The sequence below is a fragment of the Diospyros lotus genome, chromosome 4 (genome assembly GCF_014633365.1).
Source record: "Diospyros lotus cultivar Yz01 chromosome 4, ASM1463336v1, whole genome shotgun sequence".
Lineage (NCBI taxonomy): Eukaryota > Viridiplantae > Streptophyta > Magnoliopsida > Ericales > Ebenaceae > Diospyros > Diospyros lotus.
In genome coordinates, this window is record NC_068341.1 from 42,754,672 (window position 1) to 42,778,524 (window position 23,853).

Genomic DNA, 23,853 nt, shown 5'->3' on the forward strand with positions numbered 1-23,853 from the left:
GTTGTTAAAGGCGCGCCTAGGCGTAAGGCGCCAGTTCATTGCCTCGCCTGGGCTGAGGCGAGGCGATTTCAGTGAGGCGCACGCCTTGCATGGTGAGGCGCCGAGGCAAGAGGCGTGCCTCATGAAACCTAGGTTTTAATTAAAACCTAGGCAGCCCAATTCCTTCCCTCTTCTCAGTTGCAACATGTATACATTACAACATATTTACATTTCTTTAGTTTAAGTAAATGGATCCATTTACTTTAATACATAAATGTAAATAAGAAAGTACCCCCCATTTGGATTCAATAAAAATATCTAAAAAATCAAAATCCATAACAATAAGAAAATAAAATTTTGGTTTTAGTACAAACTCAGGATTTAACGATTTTACCACCCCCAAAATACATACCTTTATTTCTTGAAAAATTCATTAAAAATCATTTTAACAACAATGGATATTAGTTATCAAAATACCGGGAGATAGTTTTTCAAAATGAAAACATTTTCTTGTATGTCTCCATGTCTCCATATAATGCGCTAATCTTCCAGACTTAGAAAAATAACATTTTCAAAATGAAAACATTTTCTTAATTAAAGGGGATGATGAAGATATTGACCTTGATGTTGATGATCTCCTTGATGATGATTGATTAAAACTTCTTTATTGATTGTAGATTTGTAGTGTTTATATGTTTGTTTAAAACTTTGCATGATGATTGGTACTTGTTTGAGTTTGAGACTTTAAGTTTGAACTTTAATGATGTTTCTAGTTTAGAATTTGTATGATGAATGAATCAACTTTGATGATGTTAGTTTAGAATTTGAAGATAATGAATCATTAATGATATTCATGTGTTATTATTGATAACATGATAGTTTTTTATGATTTTACAAGATTTTGAGTTTTTTTCTAAAAGGCGCACCTCGCTTCGCAGAGGTGCGCCTTGCACCTCAGGCTCCAGGACCCTTTGCGCCTCACGCCTTTCGGAACTATGACCTTTTGAATACAACCCACCATACTAATTGGTCAAAAATCACCTAAGCATTGAGGGGTATCAGCCTTTGGAACTAGCGTAAGCAACTAGTCTTGGGCATTCCTTGGAATAAAGCAAAAGTCATAAAAGTGCTGAACCAATCCCATAAAATCTGAGGCCAAAAGCCAAAATCTGCCAGAATTTTTAACAAAAATAAAGTTGAACCCATCAGAATTGGCGCCTTACTCTTGTCAAATTGCCAACCCTTAACCTCCTTGAATGAGAAAGGAGATTCTAGCGATGAAGCCACCTTAGCTGGCAGTCGTCTTAAACCCAAGCGAGAGACTCCCAGCTGTTTTAAGCCCGAATTCTTAAACTAACTAGCCAAGCCATCTACAATCTCCTTCATCAGCTTCGGGTCTGATACCATAAACCCTTGAATTCTGAGAGGCCCAATATAATTTTGCCTATGCCGAATCAAAGCCGACAAATGAAAAAAATTAGTATTCTTATCCTTTTCATGAAGCCACGTGATCCTGAATTGCTGACGCCAATAAGACTCATTAAGTTTAAAAGCCCTCCAAAGCTTTGCCTTTAGAAATCGCCTCCTACACTGTAGGTCCAGATCAATCTTATCAATTTTGTACCTCTATTGTGTCTATCTACTTCGGAAGATTACCCACTGAGGACTTGCTCCGCAGTTTTAACATACTACGCAGAGCCTTCAGCTTATCCACAATACAACAAGCGCCCACAAACTTAACAACCCAAGAAAACCACCAGACTTACACCATCAACCCAAACCCCCAGGACCATGAGCCAATAATAAAAAATCTAAAAGACTTGGGACCCTAATTTATTATTCCAGCCTCAAGGACAAACGGGCAATGATTAGGTAGGCCCCTTGACAGCCCCCATAGCTTATAATTAGGAAATGCCATCGGCCTTCGTCTTGATACTCTAGTTATCATAGTTGTTGTTTTTGAGTGTTGGAACTTGAAATGAAACCATACCATTAGCTATGTCTCTTACTACAATGAGAATTTTAAAATTCTAAGTACGCGGATGAATCCAAAACGCTAAAAAACCTTAAGAGTGTCTCTGGGTCAAAGCTAAATTCGACGGTTAAAGTAAACTTACTTTGTCAAAACAGTTAAAGTCAACCTTCCATGTCAATGGTCAACGACTCCGATGGCATGGTCAACTCGACTTGATGGCTCGTTCAACAAGCTTCACGACTCGATCAACTCAGCTCCAACTCGATGAGTTAACTCACTTTTTTGGCAGCAAACTTCTGGAGGCTCTTGGCGGCTTGTCGGAACTTCGATTTGGGTGATTCCGGTGGTGTTGCGTTCCTTTCGTCGAAAGCTTTGATTTGATATGCTATGTGGCGCATTTCCTTTCAATAACTAGCTCTGATACCATTTTATTGAAAATTTAGAACTCTCAAAATAACTCTATTATCAAAACAAGACACTCAAACTCAACAAAACAGTTAAGAAGTAGCTTTATATTCTTAATTCTCTTTGCTTCTCCAATTGATGTTTCAACACAAGAGAGGAATGCCTATTTATAGGCCTTTGCTATCAACCACAACCGCATAATTTTAAACAAACCCACTAACCAAACATCATGATTATCCACTAATCAAACATTTACCTAATTTCTCCATAATTATTCACTACCCACAATTTTGTTGGAAATGAGTCATCAACCACTTCTTAGTTGTTGATGAATCACGGATGAAGTTTCTATGGGCTTGAAACCCATACCATGATATACCACATCATGCACCCATGCCATGACTTATAACACCATGCAATTTACTCACATACGGTCCTTGGGGCTCAGACATAACACATAATTTTTGGACCAAGTCCCACTTACGGAGTGAGTAAATTGCATGGTGTTATGAGTCATGGCATGGGTGTATGATGTGGTATATCATGGTATGGGTTTCAAGCCCATAACAACTTCATCCATGATTCATCAACAATTAAGAAGTGGTTGATGACTCATTTCCAACAAAATTATGGGTAGTGGATAATTATGGAGAAATTAGGTAGATGTTTGATTAGTGGAAAATCATGATGTTTGGTTAGTGGGTTTGTTTAAAATTATGTGGTTGTGGTTGATTGCAAAAGCCTATAAATAGGCATTCGTCTCTTGTGTTGAAACATCAATTGGAGAAGCAAAAACAATTAAGAGTATAAATGTAACATTCCGTGTCGAGCAATAGGAAGGACCGGAACAACTTACCCTGATGGGCCTATGCAAACTTCCTAGAGGTCACCCATCTTTAAGCTTCCCCAGCTCATGCACGCTTAACCCAGGAGTTTTTTGCCTACATTCAGCCCAAAAGGTATCCAGTTGGTGTTGTTTCTTTCCTTACTTATCCTCGATATATACTACCCTTCTTTGGCCTCTTAGGGTATTACATTCTCCCCCCTTTGAGCACGTGACGTCCCCGTCATGTGACCTTACAACTGGTCTTAGATCTTCTCCCATTTGGGGCTGCCATCCTAGAAGCGTGCTAGGAATCGCTCTTTGTTTAGGCTCTTACGCCCTAGCGCCACTCCCCGCCCTTATCGGACCGCCTTCACCAAGAGTCGGCTCTGATACCACCTGTAACATTCCTCATCGAGTGATAGGAAGGATCAGAACAATTTACCTTGATGGGCTTACGCGAATTTCCCAGGGGGTCACCCATCCTTGAGTTTCCCTAGCTCAAGTACGCTTAACTCGGGAGTTTTTTGCCTACATTCAACCTAAAAGGTATCTAGCTGATGGTGTTTCCTTTCTTACTTATCCTCGATATATACTACCATTCTCTGGGCTTTTGGGGTATTACAATAAAGCTACTCCTTGAATGTTTTGTTGAGTTTGAGTGTCTTGTTTTGATAATAGAGTTATTTTGAGTGTTCTAAATTTTCAACAAAATGGTATCAGAGCTAGTTATTGAAAGGAAATGTGCCACATAGCATATTAAATCGAAGCTTTCGACAAGAGGAATGCAACGCCACTGGAATCACCCAAATCAAAGTTCCGACAAGTCGCCAAGAGCCTCCGGAAGTTTACTGCTAGAAAAGTGAGTTAATTCATCGAGTTGATTGAGCCGTGAAGCCTGTTGACTAAGTTGTCAAGTCGAGTTAACCATGCCATCGGAGCCGTTGACCTAAAAGGTTGACTTTGATTGTTTTGATCAAGTAAGTTGACTATAACAGTCGACTTTGACTTTGACCCTGAGACACTCTTAAGATTTTTTAGCATTCTGGATTCATCCACACAGTTAGAATTTTAAAATTCTCACTGTATTAAGAGACATGGCTAGTGGTATGGTTTCGTTTCAAGTTCCAACACTAAAAAAGACAACTATGATAATTGGAGTATCAAGATGAAGGCTGGTGGCTTTTCTTGATTGTAGGCTATGGGGGCTGCCGAGGGGCTTGTCTGATCACTGTCTGTTGGTCCTTGAGGTTGGAATAGTAAATTGGGGTCCTAGGCCTTTTAGATTTTTTGATTATTGGCTCATGGTCCCAAGGTTTGGGTGGATGGTTGAAGTTTCGTGATTTTCCTGGGCTGTTAAGTTTGTGGGCGCTGCTTGTATTGTGGATAAGCTAGAGGCTCTGCATAGCATGTTAAAGCTGCGGAGCAAGTCCTCAGTGGGTAATCTTCTGAAGCAGATAGACACAATAGAGGTACAAAATTGATAAGATGGATTTGGACCCGAAATCATATCCTTCCAATTTAGGCTAGCAGTATAGAAGCCGGTTTCTAAAGGTAAAGCTTTGGAGGGTTTCTAAGCTTAATGAGTCTTATTGGCGTCAGCAATCCAGGATCACATGGTTTCATGAATGGGATAAGAATACTAAGTTTTTTCATCTGTCGGCTTTGATTTGACAAAGGCAGAATTATATTGGGCCTCTCAAAATTCGGGGGTCTATGGTTTCAGACTCAAAGCTGATAAAGAAGGAGATTGTAGATGGCTTGGCTGGTTAGTTTAAGAATTCGGGCTTAAAACGGCCGGGAGTCTCTCGCTTGGGTTTTAAATGACTGCCACTCGAGCTCATCCATTCCGATTTGTGTGGTCCGATTAAGCTAAGTTTTCTCAGTAATAGTAATTATTTTTGTGAGATTTAGCTTATGTCATGACCCATAGCTTATGTAATGACCCATTTAGTATTTGTATATATAGGTGTTCAATCTATATGTTTGATGAGGAATAAAATTTCCTCCAACTAGAGTTTCTCTGTCTCAAGTTCTCTAATTTAACATGGTATCAAAGCCACCATCCAAACCCTAGATGCAGTTGTGACCTCCTTGTTGCCTTAACGTTGCCTCTGCCATGTCGCTACTAGTCTCATCCTTCAGCTCCGGCATGCGTTCCCTACACCTCTGGCCTTTTCTCTAGTAGCAGTCGCTTCCTCCCCAACCTGTGACTATTGTCTGCCTCGCGCGCAATCACTGTCGCTGCCATCCGCTGATGCCACTACTGCTGGCCACTCTATCCATCGAATCATTTGCTCTCACTAGAAGAGATCTCATCCGATCTGCACTCGTCATCGATCATCATGTCACCGTCGCATCGGTCGCTTAGATCCAACCACAGCCGTCGTCGCCATCGCCTCCAGATCCACAGCTTCTAGTCGATCTTATGCAATTCAAAGATGCCGTCGGCTGTTAGATCTGCACCACCTGCCGGGTGGCAACCTTCAGATTTGCCCGCAACAGATATGCTTCCTTCAAATCTCTCGTCGACTGCCGGCCTTCATGAGTAGCTTGTCCAGCCGCCTTAGTTTTGATCCGAACGTCAATCCTTCAGATCCGGTCAAATCTGACTATCAAACCTTAGATCGAGGCATTGGTCTTCAGATCCATACATCATTTCTCAAATCTACCTGCCAATCCCTCAGATCTGGTTAGATCTGGCTATCAAACCTCAGATTGGGCCATTAGTCTTCAGATCCGGCCATCATTTCTCAGATCCAGCCATCAATCCCTTAGGTCAGGACAAATCCAGTCATTAATCCTTCAAATCCGATCATAATTTCTTTGATCTGACCGTTAATTCCTTAGATTGAGCCATCTTCTTCTTGGTCGACCCAGATCTTGCTCCAACGCCAATATCTCAGATCTAGTTTTGAATCTCGTCATTTGCTCGTGACCCCTCGCCGTTGATTTGTCCCTTCGATGCTGCTGTTAGCCCGTTCTTTCTTTTCCTGGGCCGCCTTTTCTCTGTTAGCGTTATCTCTTTGGTCGATTGACGACCTCTCTTTAGCGTCAAAGCATCGCCATCAGCCCAATTCAACTTCTTTCTAAAGTTTTTTCAGATTTCATGACTTCTAATGGTTTTTGTCCTAGAGTGTTTGGAAGTGTGAGTTTTGTCTACAATCACTCACCTATTCGAGGAAAATTAGATCTTTGAGCCTTTAAATGCATTTTTGTTGAATATTCCTCTATTCAAAAGGGCTATAAATGTTTCCATCCTCCAACTAATTTTTTTTTATCTCAGCGAATAGAAGTTTTATGGAAGAAAAATCCTGTTTTGGTTATTCTTATTCTCAGGGGGAGATTGGCTTCATCCCAAGAAGCGTATGAAAGGTTTCCTTTTTTTGGTCCCATTCCAAGTGGCTAATCTTCCCTTTGCCTTTCTGAAAGGTCTTGATTAGTTGTGACCACTTGAGATAATTCTTCCCATTTAACCGGTAGGTAGCTTGAACATTTTGCTACTCACCATTGGATATAGGTCCTCCATTAGTATTACTTATAGCAAAAGCCTCACTAGGACTTTCGAACTCTAGGGTTTTAGACATTACTCAAGTTGAATGAAGGAGATTGGATCAATAGAAGACAAATTAAGGTGCGGTTTTTGGTTTCAAACTCTAGGAAATCGAACATGGCTCTGATACCATGTGAAAAGGATGAAAAATAATCTCCAATCTTATTAAATTGAGGCTAAAGCCGTAGCTGTTATGTACACATACATGCCTATCATAATAGGTAACATTCCTAAATCTAATTAGGAATTTTCCTAATTAGATGATTTCTAGATTACATTGGGAAACATATACAAAAGGAAAATAATATACAATTGAATATGAATAAAGCAATCAAGTGAATAAGGAAATAGCACCTAAGGAAATCAATAACACTGATCGTGCATAATATATTGCACTGAATTAGGAAAGAAGAACAAATAGGTAAGAAGTAGCTGTCCACCAACGGAGTTCTCGAAGAAGAAGTCTACATTCAACAACCATCTGGCTACGAAGTCAAGGGCTAAGAAGACAAAGTTTTGAAGCCAAAGAAGGCTTAGAGGGCAATATTGTAATAAGGATATAATACTTGTTAGGATTACAGTTGTAGTGCACATGGGTGGTTGTATTGCACATGGGTGCAATGGTTTTGAGGCTATAAATAAGCCACTGCTGTAGGAGGAGAATCAGTTTTGAATTGTTGAATGAATTCCCGCATTTCCCTCTCTTGAATTCTCTCAATCTCTCTCCAATTTCCTTTTTATCTCTCTCTCTCTCAATTTCCTTCTATATTATGCTCTTCCCTAATTTTCTCCCATTTCTTTCTATCTAACTTCCCCCAATTCCTTTCCATTACCTTTTAAACCTAGGGTTCATGACAATTGGTATCAGAGCCACCGTTCCTTAGCGGCTTTCTCTGTTGATTAATTTCTGACGGATTGACGTTTGTTGTTCGATGGAAGTTGATTCTCGGGATTAAAGGGCGAATTAAACTCCGGTGATTCCAACAAACCTTGGCAGTTAGGTTGAGATTTGAACCCACGATTTTCGACAATCCAGGCTTGAGGTAGAGGCGCAAGGCTAGGCCAGGTAGTTGAGTGAACAATGATTTAGACGGAGGCGACACGAACATAGGAGAGTTTGCAATTGGTGATCGGAGGTGAGCCGATAGTTTTTCTGCTAGAACCAGGCGTTTTCCTTGGCGATTATGTGAAGCAATTCAGGTGAAGTCTATAACCGAGCCATGGTCGCAACCAGTGGACGGTGATTGGGAGGGTCGCGGCTGTTGCAAGTCGGAAACAGCAGGCGGAGCAGGTTCCGTAATCCATTGCGACTTGAATATTGGAGGTAACGCTCCTCGGGGAAGAAGCAACGACTAAATTCAGAATTAAACTTGGATTTGGAAGGCGTAGTCGAGTAGAGCAAACTCAAATTTGAAAAGCAAAACCGAGCAAAGCCACTTCGGCTCCGAATTGAAGATGATGTAGTTTAGGAGAGGTCCGCAGTAATACCGAGTTGAATTTGGAGGCGAATTAGAGTGGTGTAGCGGTAGTTTCGTGGCTGGAAACGTTGCTAATCTCAGCCTAGATTTGAAGACGTGTGAAGGCAAAGCATACCTCGGCGATTCTAGTGAGTTTGGGTGGGACTCTTGGTTGAGGATTAATTCGCGGCCGTTGATTTTGGAATTTGATTCTGATGCATGGAGGTAATTTAATAGTGGATAGACAGTTGCTTTTGATCTGATTATAAAGGACTCTTGGTTCAAATTATGGAGGAAAAACGATTGTTGAAGGCGGAGCAACAATAGAGGAGTTCCAATTGATCGGAATTACCACACGTGGTGGCTATCCTTGAAGCTATCCGCAAGAGAATTTTGAAGAAATTGCAGCTGGGGCGATCTATTTAGGAGGAGTGAAATAGACGAAACTTACAGAGATTGACGGGAGCCCGAACTCTAGTGATAGCAATGATGATGGAGAGGCGGACCCATGTTGGATCTGTAGGATTGGCAGTGGATAGGAAGATAGACGGTGTTGTCGATTTGTTGCGAGAGGACATCAATCACAGGCGTGAAATTATTTATGACTTCAGAAATTGGATGAGGGACCAGTGCCTGATAATGTTCGCCAAACAGAAACAAGTTAGATTACCTGCTTGTTTGCTTTCCAGAGAATATTCTGATCCAATTATTATAGAGACGCTACCAGATCTTACAACTACTCCTTACTATCCTCGAAGAACTGGAGCAAAACCTAATTCAGTGGGGAATCCTTACCTTACTCATCCCTGGAATCGGAACTCCATGGACAAATCTTAGTGTCCAATGCAGGGAGATAAAAATGTTGTTCCGAAATGGGATGTTAAAATGTCTAAGGCAAAAAAAGATGATAAGGAGGACGTGGTAAATGAAGCATAATTGCCTTAGGAGTTCCCTAAAATGCAACAGCCTAAGGAGGGTTCAAAACGATGGGAAAATGATTCATGGCACACCTCTGACTGTGGGTAGAAGAAGTATTCTAGTTTAGGCGGAATTGACAAGGAGGAAAGCTGTAACAATCAGGTTGCTAGGGCAGCCGATCCAAAGGAATCAACTGAACTTTTTGAAAAAGAAGTTCATGTAGAGGGATGTTCTGACAAACACAAAGAAAAAGGAATTGCTGAATTGTTTGCATGGAATCAGGAGGTTCCAATTGAAAATTCAGTCTACATTAAGGAAGTTGGTGCTGGAACTGAAGTAAACTTATCAAGGGTAACTCAGGATCTTGGAGAAGAAAGGAGATTGGATAAGGAGATCCTGGTAGACCACATTTTACAAGAGCAGGAGGCTGAAGATTTGGGTGAGAATTAGTCTATAAATCAGATTGGGGATGGGAACTGCTGTGAAGATGGCTTCCATGTAGTTGATATTCTGGTCAGGGAGATTGTTCCATTGGATAATCTAATTATAAATCATGTTTGGGATGAAGGTAGTGATGGAGGCCTGGTTTCAGCCCTTGAGGAAACTGTAGGACTTTCTCATCACTTTCTATGCAACCAGTATGTCCGGACAGCAAAGGAAGGGAAATTTGAGTCCTTTACTATTGCTGGAAATGGTATGTTTGGAGGTAAGTCCTTAGCTGAGATATCTCCTAATGTTGTGAAGGTGTGTGGATTTGATAAGGAAGTATGGGAACAACTGGTAATTGAAGGACAGCTATCGAAAAGAATTGATTCAAGTTGTATGGTCGGAAATGAGGTTTCGCATATGTTAGACAATGCCAATTCTCAAGGAGGGTTACAGTGTTTCGTACCGATAAAGCAAAATACTATTTTGGAAATGCAAGAGAGAATGGCTTCAGCAAATAAATTCCTAACGAGATTTCAACTAAGGGAAAGGGCTAAGGAAGTCAAGAGTTTTGCAGTGGAGAACAAAACTTCTGCTGCTCTGTTCGTTCTTGCTACAACCAGCCGCATAGGATTTCTGTCACCTCAGTTGAAGGGAGGATTGAGGACTGGAGTTTGTGCTGCAACAACTCCTAGATCTAACATTTCTATATTGTTGCATGTAAAGGCATTTGCGGATATTGTTGCGAAGGGTGATGAAATATTCAAGGACATGAGAACCATTGCAAATTTGTTATGCATATAGAGGTTTTTCAAAACTTCTCCATCCAAGCTGTGGAAGAGAAGGAAAAAGCATATTAGAAGTTGTGGAGGTTTGGCATTTCTCGGAGACAAGAAATGTTTCAAGGCGGGGGGAATTGTCATGTCTCTAGGGACAATAGAGGGTAATATTATAATAAGAATATAATACTTGTTAGGATTATTGTTGTAGTGCACATGGGTGGTTGTGTTGCACATGGGATCAATGGCTTTGAGGTTATAAATAAGCCACTGCCGTAGGACGAGAATCAGTTTTGAATTGTTGAATGAATTCCCTCATTTCCCTCTCTTGAATTCTCTCAATCTCCCTCCAATTTCCTTTTAATCTCTCTCTCAACTTCCTTCTCTATTATGCTCTTCCCTAATTTTCTCCCATTTCTTTCTATCTAACTTCCCCCAATTCCTTTCCATTACCTTTTAAACCTGTTATGAACCCTAGGTTCATGACACATCTTTATGCTTTAAGAGAAATATCCAAACCTTCCTTGAATAATCATTGTTGGAAATATCACAATTTATTCAAATGATAATTCAAGTAACAATTGGATTTATCTCCTAATTTTATGGCTGGAAAATAAAGGGATGAGGTAGTAAACAGTTGTTACAGCTGTAAATGACAGATTCTATGGAGTCAATCAAGGATGGCTTTTGTATTAATTAGGGTGATTTTTGTATTAACTTTTGTATTCTTTCTTTTTGTTTAAGATTCCTAAACTGTAATTTACGAGGTTATAAATAGAGAATAAACCAAAGGGGCAAGATATCTTTGCTTGTTACTATTGTTACATGGTATTAGAGCCTTCTTTCTTGGAACCCTAATTTTTCCCATCACCATCCTTAAGGCTTTTTGGTATTGTTACAACCTTCATTGCTGTTTAAACCACTACCTTCGATCCTTCAATCTTTTTTTTGGTTTTTCAATTTTCATCATTGCATCTATTTAGCAGATATTGCCACTACCATGTTTACAATTTTTTACGCAATCACTCCAAATCCTTCTAATCTTCCAGTAGAGGATCAGTCCACTGATTTCTCAGGTAATTCTCTTGCCTGTCTCAAGTCATCTTCTAAAGGGGTGTGGAAAACTGTCTCTCCTAACCAACAAGAGCCCTAGCTCTACCAATCCAAGATTTGAGGCATGGGATGAAGAAGAAGCTATGATTATGTCATGGCTTTGGAACTCCATGCTACTAGAAATAAGTAGAAACTACATGTTCCTATCTTCTGCTCACGATATTTGGGAGACTCTCCGCAAAAGTTATTCAATGAAGCAAGATGCAACAATTATCTATGAGTTGCGGACCAAGGCTGTTGCTATGAAGCAAGGAGGGATGACAATGATCGATTATTATAACACTCTTACTAGTATTTGGTTTGAGATTGATTATTACCAAAATAAGACAACGATCTGCTCAGAAGATACTCAAACTCACTCTGCATTTGTGGAGAGAGATTGAATCTACGATTTTGTTGCCGGTCTTAACCTAGAGTATGACCAAGTAAGAGTGCAGATTTTAGGAAAGGATCCTATGCCTTCTATTTTAGAAGTATTCTCTATTGTTCGAGAAGAAGAGACACAATGCTCTGCCTTGCTTGATCCACCAACATCTTTTGGATTTGCTATAATAGTAAACAAATCCACACCAACTGCAACAAAAGTAAGTTCTAAGTTCAACATGGATGATTTATGGTGTAGCTATTGCAAGAAACCAAGGCACAAAAGAAAATTGTTTCAAATTTCATGGAAAAGAACAAGTACTTAGTAGATTGGGAGGTTTTAAAGGAATTCCCAATGGCCAGGCCAATCTCACTAATCAAGACAACTCTCAACCAAGGCAAACTTTCTCATTAGGTATTGATATCAAAGAAGAGATTAAACAACTGAAAAGTCTCCTTGATACACTCTCCAAGTCCTTTTGTTCTTGTTCATTTGCCCGGAATGGTAAATGTCTTATTTCTTCTTCTTTTAATGCTTTTGGAACATCTCCACCTAACTGTTGGGTACTTGATTCTGGTGCTACTGACCATATGACCCATGATTTTACTTCATTTGTTTCCTATACACCAAGTTTAGGGCATCACAAAATCACTGTTACCAATGGATCCTCACTTACTGTTGCCGGTGAAGGCCATATTCCCTTAGCACCTTCTCTTCTTTTAACTAATGTCCTTCATGTACCAAAACTCACTTTTAATCTCATCTCTATTTCTAAACTAACCAAAGACCTAGGTTGCATTATTAACTTTTTTGACAACCATTGTGTATTTTAGAATCAGATATCGAGGAGGAAGATTGGAGCTGCTAAAGTTCAAAATGGGATGTATCTTCTTGATAATGTGTAGGCTCTTGTTGCTTCTAAGAAACAACCTGCTAGAACACAACTCAAATCACCTAAACTGTTTGATATTTGACTTTACCATAGACGTTTAGGTCATCTCAGTTTTGGTTCTCTTAGAGCTCCTTCTTTATTCCTGCATGTCTCTAGTATTGATTTTCATTGTGAAGTGTGTGAATTTGCTAAACACCATCATGTATCATTTCCACCTTCATTAATAAAAACATCAGTTCCTTTTAATCTAATTCATTCCGAGGTATGGGGTCCTTCCAAAGTCTCTAATCTAAATGGGGTTAAGTGGTTCGATATCTTTATTGATGACTACACTCAAGTCACTTGGCTATTTTTACTGAAAGAAAAATTTGAAGTTCCAAAGATCCTTCAACTCATCCATACTCAATTTGGGGTTCACATAAAGCGTATTCGTAAAGACAATGGGAAATAATATTTTAATCATACCCTATATCATTTTTTTAATCCCATGGGATCATTCATGAGTGCTCATGGAGTGGCTGAGCGGAAGAATCGTCACCTTCTAAATGTGACTTGAGCCCTTCTCTTTGACACCCATGTTTTATCTTATTTTTGAGGAGAAACAGTTTTAACTACTACACAACTTAGCAACAGAACCCCATCTCGGATCCTTGACCAGCAAAGTCCCATTCAAAAACTCTCTATTTCATACTCTCACCTACCATATTTGACTGATTTACCTCTCAATGTCTTTGGTTACACCGCTTTTGTCCATATCTAGAAAATCAACCGCACTAAACCGGACCCTAGAGCACTTAAATGCCTATTTCTTGGTTATTCTAACACTCAAAAAGGATATAAATGTTATCACCCCTATTCTCGAAAGTTCTTTATATCTCTTGATGTCTCCTTTCATGAAGATCAACTTGGGAGGACAAGAAGACGAGGGTACTGTTGATAGACGTCAATATCAAAGACCAGTAGAAAGGTTAATTTACCTATCTCATATACGGCCTGATGTTGCCTACTCGGTAGGGGTTGTTAGCAGATTTATGTCTGATCCTAGAGAAAAACATATGCAAGTTGTCCACAAAATCTTACAGTATTTGAAAGCCACACTAGAGAGAGGAATTTTGTTTAAAAGAAGAGGAAAATTGACTATGGAAACTTATACTGATATTGACTATTCTGGATCCTTGACGGATAGAAGATCTATTATAGGTTATCGTGTATTTCTTAGAGGAAATATTGTTTCATGGAGGAGTAAAAAACGGTATTCAGATCTATTGCTGAGGCAGAACTAAGAGCAATGGCTCATGGAATTTGTGAGTTGTTATGGTTAAGAATTATTCTCAATGATTTGAGATTAAAAGGAGCAGAACCTATGAGGCTATATTGTGAAAACAAGTCAACAATAAGCATAGCACATAACCCAGTGCAACACGATCAAACTAAACATATAGAGATTGATTGGCATTTCATCAAAGAGAAACTAGGTAATGGCCTCATCACCATACCACGTCTCTTCAAATAATCAATGGGTAGATGTCTTTACAAAAGGTCTTTCTACAACTAGATTTTAAGAAATTACATGCAAGCTTGGAATGGAGAATATCCACTCACTAGCTTGAGAGGGAGTGTTGGAAATATCACAATTTACTCAAAGGATAATTCAAGTAACATTTGGATTTATCTCCTAATCTTATGGCCGAAAAATAAAGAGATAAGGCAGCAGGCAACTGTTACAGCTGTAAATAGTAGATTCTATGGAGGCAATCAAGGATGACTTTTGTATTCTTTCTTTTTGTTTAAGATTCCTAAGTTGTAATTTATGAGGTTATAAATAGAGAATAAACCAAAGGGGCAAGATGTCTTTGCTTGCTACTATTGTTACCATCATTAATGAAGGTTAGCATGTATTTGCCACTGAGAGGGAACTCAGGAAGGACCCCATCGATCTGAGTGAATATAATCTAGTGTGCCTTTCGTTCGATGGACTGTTGTGGTAAACTTCACATGACACTGCTTTTCGAATACGCAGTACTCATAAAAGTCTATCTTTCTAGTCTTCTGATCACATAGTAGTCCCTGCTTGCTTAGCTCAAGCAAGCCCCTCTCACTGATATGCCCAAGACGCATATGCCATAATTTGGTGACATCATCATCAGAGATTGAAGATACAACAGTAGTTCCGATAATTGTGCTCCCTTCTTGTATGTAGATCTCGTTTGATTTTTTCTCTTTCATCACAACAAGAGCATCTTTTGAGACACATATGACTCCACCTTCACCTTTGTGACTGTAGGCTTTGGATTCAAGCGTTCCCAAAGAAATCAAGTTCTTCTTCAGTTTTGGAACATGCCTGACATCCATCAATGTTCTCACGACCCCATCAAACATTTTAATGCTTATCATGCCTATACCAATGACCTTGTAGGCTTTGTTGTTTCCTAAAAGAACCTTACCTCCTTTTAAGGGTTGGTAAGTGAAACCAATCCTTGTGGGGGGCACATGTGGTATGAACAGCTAGAGTATAGGACCCACTCATTACTAGAGTCATGAAATGAGGCAATGAGATCATACGCACTGTCGTAACCATCAACTACAGTTGCATCTCCAGAGTTAGAACTTGTCTCATTTCCTTTGCCTTTATGCTCTGGACAATCTCTTCTAAGATACCCTTCCTTGTGACAGTGAAAACACTTGAACTTTTTAGATTTTGATCTTGATTTAGATCTAGATCTGCCTTTGCCATTAACGGGGCCTTTTTTTTGAGTTCTTCCTCTTGCGAACAGACCTTCTGTCGAGCCTTTAGATATGCTTTTCGATACCTTTTTCTTCAACTCTTTCGAGTTTAATGCCGCCTTGACCTCCTCCATGGTAAGAGTATCACAGTCATACACTATAGTATCGATGAAGTGCTTGTAGGAATTTAGCAAGGAACACAATAGAATTATTGCTTGATCTTCTTCTTCAAGTTTAACATTGATATTTTTTAAATCAAGAATAATTCTATTAAATTCGTCCAAGTGCTCTTTAATGGGCTTACCTTCTTGCATTTGAAGAGTATATAGCCTCTTCTTCAAGTACAACCAGTTGGTGAGTGACTTCGTCATATACAGGCTCTCCAACTTTAACCATAGTGCGATGGCTGTCATCTCTTTTGAAACTTCTCCCAAAACCTCATCACCCAAGCACAACAAGATGGTGTCGTGTGCTTTTTCCATGATCTCGTCCTTTTTGCTATTTGACAGAGTCGCTGGCAGCTTATTTTTTTCTTCTAAGGCTTTAGCTAAACCTTGGTGACAAGTAAGGCTTGCATCTTGACTCACCACAGTCTGAAATCATTTTCTTCGTTAAATTTTTCCGTATCAAACTTAGCAGTAGCCATAACATTCAATAGTAATGCATGAATGACTAGTACTGTATATTAGAATAGTGTCGTAGCTCGTGAATAGTACATGTAAGTTTTCAAGAAAGAGAGGTGGGTCACTAAAAGACACACTTAAATACTAAATCTTTCATAGCCAGAACCTCTCTAGACATGCACCCCCACACTACCACGATTCTGACATATACTGTATAATCGAACATATAAGAAAGATGCTTTTAGCCAAGAACAATTTTTTGCTGATAGGGAAGATCAAACAATGTTGCAACAACAGAGCATACTAAGAATTTCCTGTAGCCAAGAGCTTTGATACTAGTTTGTTGGAGCAAAAGCACCGATGTGGAGAAAATAATAGTGTGAAAAATAAAGGATATTGAGAATTTACGTGGTTCGGCAAATTGCCTACGTCCACGGGAAAAGGGCAGTGAGAATTTTATCACTATGGGAGGAAAATTTTACAAGAGTCACTAACAAAAAATCACTCACAAACCAAAGCCCAATTTCACCCCCGAGCACTCTCACCCAAAACCCCTTTCTTTCTTCTCACAAAGAAAGCTAAGAAAGAAAGCTTATAAGAGAATTAATTGATTGCCTGGAGTTGGTTTTTGGCCTGCCGATGAATGAATGCAAGGTAGGCTATTTATAGCCAAAGCCATGACCAAAATGCTGCTATGCGGCTTTGGGAGAAACCACATAATCATCTTTTAATTTTGGCCATTTATTTGTTAGGTAAAGCAATAATTGTGGACAATAATTGTGGTGGTAGTTGGCTACATCTTATAGCCACTCACGTTCACACTAATTAATACAATGGGAAGCAATGTACTGTGCTTTGTTTGTATCTTGGAAATTTGAGCAATAAAGTGGCTCATTTTGATGAAAATTTGTACTACTGGAAGTCTGAAATCTCATGATTCATTACTAATGAAGTGGTTGGCTAAGTGATCCAACGCTTGTTAATACCAATGCCAGTTAGGGGTTTGAGTCTTATCTCATGCACCTATCAGCATGATCTAGGGTGTTGGGTTCACTTACAGGTGGTGGGTTTGTGGTTACGTTATGGCTCAAACTTGTAGGAGGTCCCCACACTTCTCAAGGTTCTCTAGCAGTTAGATGCTGCTATTTTCATACCAGGCAGTGTTGCGACAGCTGTTTGTCCTGTTATCCTTTTCTAAAGCAAATTAAACAAGAAGAAACAGAAACATGTCATACTTAACCAATTAGGTGTATTAATGTAGCTCAATTAATACACCTTCACCAATTAGGTGCAGACACACAGCCTCAATTATGTGTCTAAACCTAATTGGTTAAGGTGTATTAATTCAAGTACATTATTGTGAAACTTGTCCAGTTTCTTATACAACGCCTTCATTCTCTTCACGTAGCCCTGCAAGCCAGGAAGCTCAGCCATGGTGTCCAGGAGGTTATTTTTTTGTTTTCAGCCACTGTAAAACTTGTCAGGATTTGACACTCTAGAGATGAGTGCTGGGCACCATTTTATAATTTCCCTCCACATGTAGGTTATTATTATTATTACTATTTTTTTGTGGCCAAAGAAGTGTCAGCCATATTCCTAATTAATACAATTGGAAGTGATGCACTGTGCTTTTGTTTGTCCTTGGGAAAATTTAAGCAATAAGGTGTCTCAATTTTATGATAAAATTGTGCTACAGAAATCTAATCATTCATTACTACCGAAGAGGTTGAAAAAGTGGTCTAGCTCTTGTTAATGCCATCGCCAATTAGGGGTATGAATCTTGCCTCATGCGCCTATCAGCATGATCTAGGGCTTTGGATTTCACTTGCAGGCAGTGGGTTTGGGGTTAGGTTATGTCTCAAACTCGTTTGAGGTTCTCATACTCCTTCAGGTTCTCTAGCAGTAAGGTGCTGCTATTACCATACCAGACAGGGTCACCAGTGTTGTTTTTTCTTTTATTCTTTTTTGCTTGGCAAAGAAAAAGAAACTCATCATACTTTGATGACTTTTTCCTCTTAAATTGAAACATCAGATGGTAATCCTGTACGGTTGTACCAGACAATTAATAAAGAAATTTTAAATTACTTGGTTGGTCTAAGTCTGTTCTTGAGGCAAAGCATTGGCAGCAATGGTTTGGGCCTATACTTGTGATCACAGTGTGATGTTTCCATTTGTACACCTTACTATACTATAGAATGGGCTATGGTGTGGTATGGGGAAACCCAAACAATGGGGGAAGAAGTGACTTTTGAAATGGATGTATCTTTGAAAATGGTGATTTCATTTTTCTGTAACTACTAACTATGCACAGGAATTAGTAGACCATATTAACTGAATTTGCTGGCCTAAAAGAACACTTCAGCTACTTTACCCAGTAAAAGGGAGGAGGCAATATTTATGGGCATAAATATACTTATCCATCTTCTTACATGTTGGTAGAATTGATATCCTTCAAGTCTGAGACCTGTCATGCAGTAGACTGAGTTGCACATGGCTTTGAGATCTTATTCTATTTGGTTTGGTAGGTCCTCTATTTAAAGATCTGTTATTTTGTGAATTTTGTTTATGTTTTATAACAACTGCCTTCATACTTAGCCAATTATGGATTTGAATCACATGGCTCTTTTTCATGTTTAAAATAGAATCTGAGGTAATCAGGATATTCACTGATTAAGGGAATTAAACTGTTTGTTGTTCGCCTTTGATTGTGAACTTTGTCCAACTATTCCTCATCAATATATGCAAAGGAAAAAAGAAAAATATAATTATCATAAGTTATTGGAATGCCTTGCCATTATTTCTTGTGGCACAACTTGGTAAGGTTCTGCTTGTCAGATTTGTTTATTTCATTCAGTTTGAAACTTATACTGCTGATAGCTGTCATAATAGATGAGAAATTCAAGAGTGTATAGAAAAAACTATTGGGTTTTTATCTTTTGAGTTTTGCAATTTAAATCTGTTCCAAACAATGTGGCATTGGCCAAGTCTTCTATGTCAAGGTTTGTCTTTTTGGAAAATTACCACTTTATTTGTTAAGACATTGTGACCTTGCTTGTTACACTCAGATGTGGTAGATATCCTCCAGAGGTTAGAACTGCCATCCCTGTAGATGGGAGATTTGAGCACATTGTTTTATCATGCAATGCTACTTCAGACCATGCGATTATTTGGATAGAAAGAGAAGCAGCGAAGGCTCTAGATGTAAGTTGAGTGCAATTTTACTTCTTTCAATTTGACCACGTCTTCATAATTTATAACTTCTTACAATTTTCTTTTTTCTTTCTTTTGCTTTTGGCTCTAAGAAAAGCAGGGGTTGCTGATTCATCATTGCTCCATGACCCTTTCTTTTACTTTTACCCCGGGGGGGGGGGGGAATTGGAAATTATTATTGCTCCATGTCCCATAATTTAAAAAACTCAACAAGATCTGAAAGTTTGTCACGGGAAAGCATCTTAACCAAACTACTTTGACCACTATAGAAGTCTTTCTGTAGATTTAGTTGCTTTCTCAACCACATCTAGTGTTGAAAGTGTTCCTCCTAGCTTAGCTCTAGTCTATAAAGAAGGGTTGCATTGGGTAGTGCACAACCAATGTAAAAGTTTCAGATTGTGAGAAAACAATTATGAGAGAAAAACCTAAGAGATTAGTCTCTTACTGTGTTATTTATAATAGGCGCAATAGGCCTAATAACCTACGGGTTTAGCCTAATTACACATAGTTATAACAAATAAATAAATAAATAAAAACACTAACAACAATATGCAATATATCTAATTATACTAATAATTCTAATACTCCCCCTCAAGCTGGAGCATAGATATCATATGCACCGAGCTTGTTACAGATCTGAGGACCATTTAGAGACTTGGTGAACACATCGGCAAGTTGATCACTGGAGTTAACAAACTCTGTAACAATAACACATTCAACCAACTTTTCTCTAATAAAGTGACAGTTGATTTCAATATGCTTAGTCCGCGCATGAAACATTGGATTGGAAGCAATGTGCAAGGCAACCTGATTATCACAAACAAGCTTCATAAGGGACACTTCACAAAACTTGAGTTCCTCCAGGAGTTGCTTAAGCCATATGAGCTCACAAGTTGCATTAGCCATAGCCCGATACTCTGCCTCTGCATTGGATCTAGCTACTACATTCCGTTTCTTACTTTTCCAAGAAATCAGATTTCCTCCCACAATAACACAATATCCAGAGGTCGATCGACGATCAAAAGGAGAGCCGGCCCAATCTGCATTTGCATAACAACAAATATCTATGTGCCCCTTATCCTCATAGAGTAGCCCTTTACCTGGTGCTTGTTTGATATATCTCAGAATCCGGATAACAACATCCTAGTGAGAATCACATGGAGAATTGAGAAACTGACTCACCACAATCACAACAAAAGCAATGTTAGGATGAATGACTGCGAGATAGTTCAGTTTGCCTACCAAATTTTCTATACATTCTAGGATCTGAGTAAGACTCCCCCTGTCCCGGTAAGAGTTTGACATTTGGGTTCATTGGGGTGTCAATCGGTTTGCAGTTCACCATACTAGTTTCTTTTAAGATGTCAAGTGCATACTTCCTCTGAGAGATTGAGATCCCATCTCTTGATTGAGCAACTTCAATACCCAAGAAATACTGGAGTTTGCCTAGGTCTTTAGTCTGAAAGTGCTGATGGAGATGTTCCTTCAGATTTTGTATACCAACCTGATCGTTCTCTGTGATAACAATGTCATCTACACAAGCAATGAGGTAGATACATAAAGAAGAAGAATATTGATAGAAAATTGAATGATCAATTTCACATCAAGTGAGACCAAAGGCTTGAACCACAGTGCTAAACCTGTCAAACCACGCTTGTGGAGATTGTTTCAGGCCATAGAGAGACTTCTTGAGTTTGCAGACTACATTGGACTCCCCCTGAGCAACAAAACCAGATGGTTGCTCCATATAAACCTTCTCTTGCAAATCACCGTGAAGAAAGGCATTCTTAATGTCTAATTGATAGAGCGGCCAATGACGCATGGCAACCATAGAGAGAAATAGGCGAATAGAGGCCATTTTAGCAACTGGAGAAGGTATCACTGTAATCCAGCCCATAGATTTGTGTAAAGCCTTTGGCAACCAAGCGAGCTTTAAAGATGTTCCACCTGTCCGTCGGGGCTCACTTTAGGGGTGAACACCCACCGACAACCAACGGGAGTCTTTCCTGGTAGTAAATACACCAAATCCCAAGTGCTAGTAGAATGCAAAACACCCATCTCATCTAACATAGCCTGGCGCCAACCAGGATGGGACATGGCTTCACTTATGGTTTTAGGAATAGAAACAGAAGAAAGGCTCGAAACAAAAGCACTATAAGCAAGTGACAAACGATCATAACACAAAAAATTATAAAGAGGATGTGAATTGCGAGTAGACCGTGTACCTTTGCGGAGTGCAATAGGAAGGTTGTTGGGCTGAGGATCCATGGAAGGAGTGAGCACTGACGGAGAGAGTGAGTCAGGAGAGTCGCAGTTAAGAGGAATGCCGGTGCCAGGAGCAGGATAAGGACGACGGTGATAAGTAAGAAATGGAGGAGTCGGGGAGTGTGGACCGAAAGATAGAAGTGAAGGGTCCACCGAGGAGGAGATAGACGGATCTGATAAGGGCAACGGAAGAGAAGGAATAGGCAATGCTTGGTCAAGATGTTGTGAATTAGGCTGAACAACTGAGAAAAATGATAGTTGTTCAAAGAATGTGACATCAGTAGACATAAGATAACGGTTCAACTCAGGAGAGCAACACTTATAGCCTTTCTGCAACCGGGAGTAATCGAGGAAAATCACTTAAGGGATTTGGCAGCAAGTTTATCCTGTCCCGGTGAAAAGGAATGCACAAAACAGATACATCCAAATACACAAAGGGGAATAGAATAAAGGGGCTGGGAGGGGAACAAAAAGAGTGAGGAATGTTGTCCTTTAACACTGAAGATGGCATGCGATTGATCAGATAACACGTAGTAAGAACAGCATCTCCCCAGAATTTGGTGGGAAGATTGACATGTAAAAGTAGTGTTCGTGCAGTTTCAATGAGATGGCGATTTTTACGCTTGGCAACACCATTTTGTTGAGGTGTATAAGGACAAGAAGATTGATGCAGAATGCCACGAGTAGTCATAAAAGTAGTAAATTGAGAAAAAAAGTACTCAAGGGCATTATCACTATGTAAAGCACGTATAAAAACTCTAAACTGTGTTTTTATTTCAGCAATGAATGTCTGAAAGATAGAAAACAACTTAGACCGACTCTTCATGAGAAACAACCAAGTGCAGAGAGAAAAGTCATCAATGAAAGTAACAAAATATGAGAAACCAAGAGTAGAAGTGACATGACTGGGCCTCCATACATCAGAGTGCAAAAGAGAAAAAATGGAGCCTTAGCCTTATTATTGACACGACTGGAAAAAGAACTACGTGCATGTTTACCACGCTGATATGACTCACAATATAAAATAGACAACGATGACAAATTAAGAATGAATTTCTTCAATTTGGAGATGGTGGGATGACCAAGACGAGAGTGGAGAAGATCTGGGGAAGCAGCACTGGTGCAAGCCATCGGCACAACAAGATGATAGTGACCCTGTGACTCATGCCCGACGTCAATGGTCCACCCCGTACCCTGGTCTTGTACACAAACAGAGGTAGGAGTAAAAGTGACTGAGCAGTTAAAGGTTTTAGTAAGCTGGCTAACTGAAATCAAATTGAAAGGACTGTCAGGGACATATAAAATCGAATTTAAAGATAAAGACGAAGTGGGTGTGGTTTGGCCTATCCCTTTAACTGCAGTTTTGGTGCCATCATCTAGGGTAACTATAGGCAAGGTATCAGAATAAGTAAGTGAAGAGAAAAGAAGTTCATTACCACACATATGATCAGTGGCTCTAGAATCTATAATCTAAGGACCAAGAGATGGGCTTTTAGCAACGCAAGCAATGGGATTACCAGGATGAGACTGCTGGGTGGCCTGAAACTTCAAAAAAACATAGGTATCAACTGTGAACCCGGTGTAGATTGGGCAGAACTAGGATCACTCTGGAATGCATGAGCTGCACTGGGAGATGATGTAGGCGGAGCAGCGGGCTGACCATGTTTCTTCCAACACCTGTCCTCAGGATGACCCAGTTTCTTACAAAAGGTACACTGTGGACGTGTCCGATTATTATTACGGCCTCTATTTCCTCCTGAGTGAGAAGCCTGAGACACAAGGGCTAAAGATTTGGCTGGAGGAACAACATGAGAAGAAGAGGACATACCATGTGCACTGGTCATGTTCAACAATCTTTTAAAAGAGTCCTTCATGGTAGGATTAGTGGAGCTGGTCAAGATTTGATGTCTGATGGCGTCAAATTCTGGGTTTAGATCGGAAAAAGCAATAACCATAAAAAACTTCTTTCTTTGAGTAACCTGTTCGGTCTTGATCATAGTAATGGGAAGAAGAGCATCAAATTCTTGCATGAGAGCCCGAACTTGTCCCAAATAAGATTCCATGGACGACTCTTGCTTCAGATTCTTGATATTAGAGACCATAGTGTACAAACGCTAGATGCCATTCGTATAACATTCTTCAGCTTCATTCCACACGTCAACACAAGTTTCAAATGGCCAAAAGAGCTGCATGATGGATGGATTAATGGACTGCCATAGGAGATTGCATAATTGGGCATCAACTTGTTCCCATCTTGCCCGATTGGCTTCCGGCACATTTTCAGCCTTTGTGGTAAGATGATCGACTTGGCCTTGCCCTTTAAACCACATTTTGACAGAGGCTGCCC

At 39.6% G+C, this 23,853-nt stretch overlaps 1 protein-coding gene across 6 annotated transcripts in view; it reads left to right on the top strand.

Annotated features, from left to right (window-relative positions):
- LOC127799877 (uncharacterized) overlaps window positions 1–23,853 on the top strand; it is a 40,734-nt gene that overhangs the window by 14,036 nt on the left and 2,845 nt on the right. For 3 of the 6 annotated variants that reach the window (XR_008022663.1, XM_052334099.1, XM_052334100.1), the window contains one exon: window positions 19,097–19,232. The exons of 1 other annotated variant lie outside the window; for it this stretch is intronic. Coding sequence is in view for 3 of the 5 variants with exons in the window: in XM_052334099.1 (XP_052190059.1) it covers window positions 19,097–19,232 (136 nt within the window). In the remaining 2 variants the exon portion in view is untranslated. Of the gene's footprint in view, window positions 1–19,096; window positions 19,242–23,853 lie in introns of those variants that run through there. 2 more of the 6 variants (XR_008022664.1, XM_052334101.1) reach the window with 2 other exon arrangements.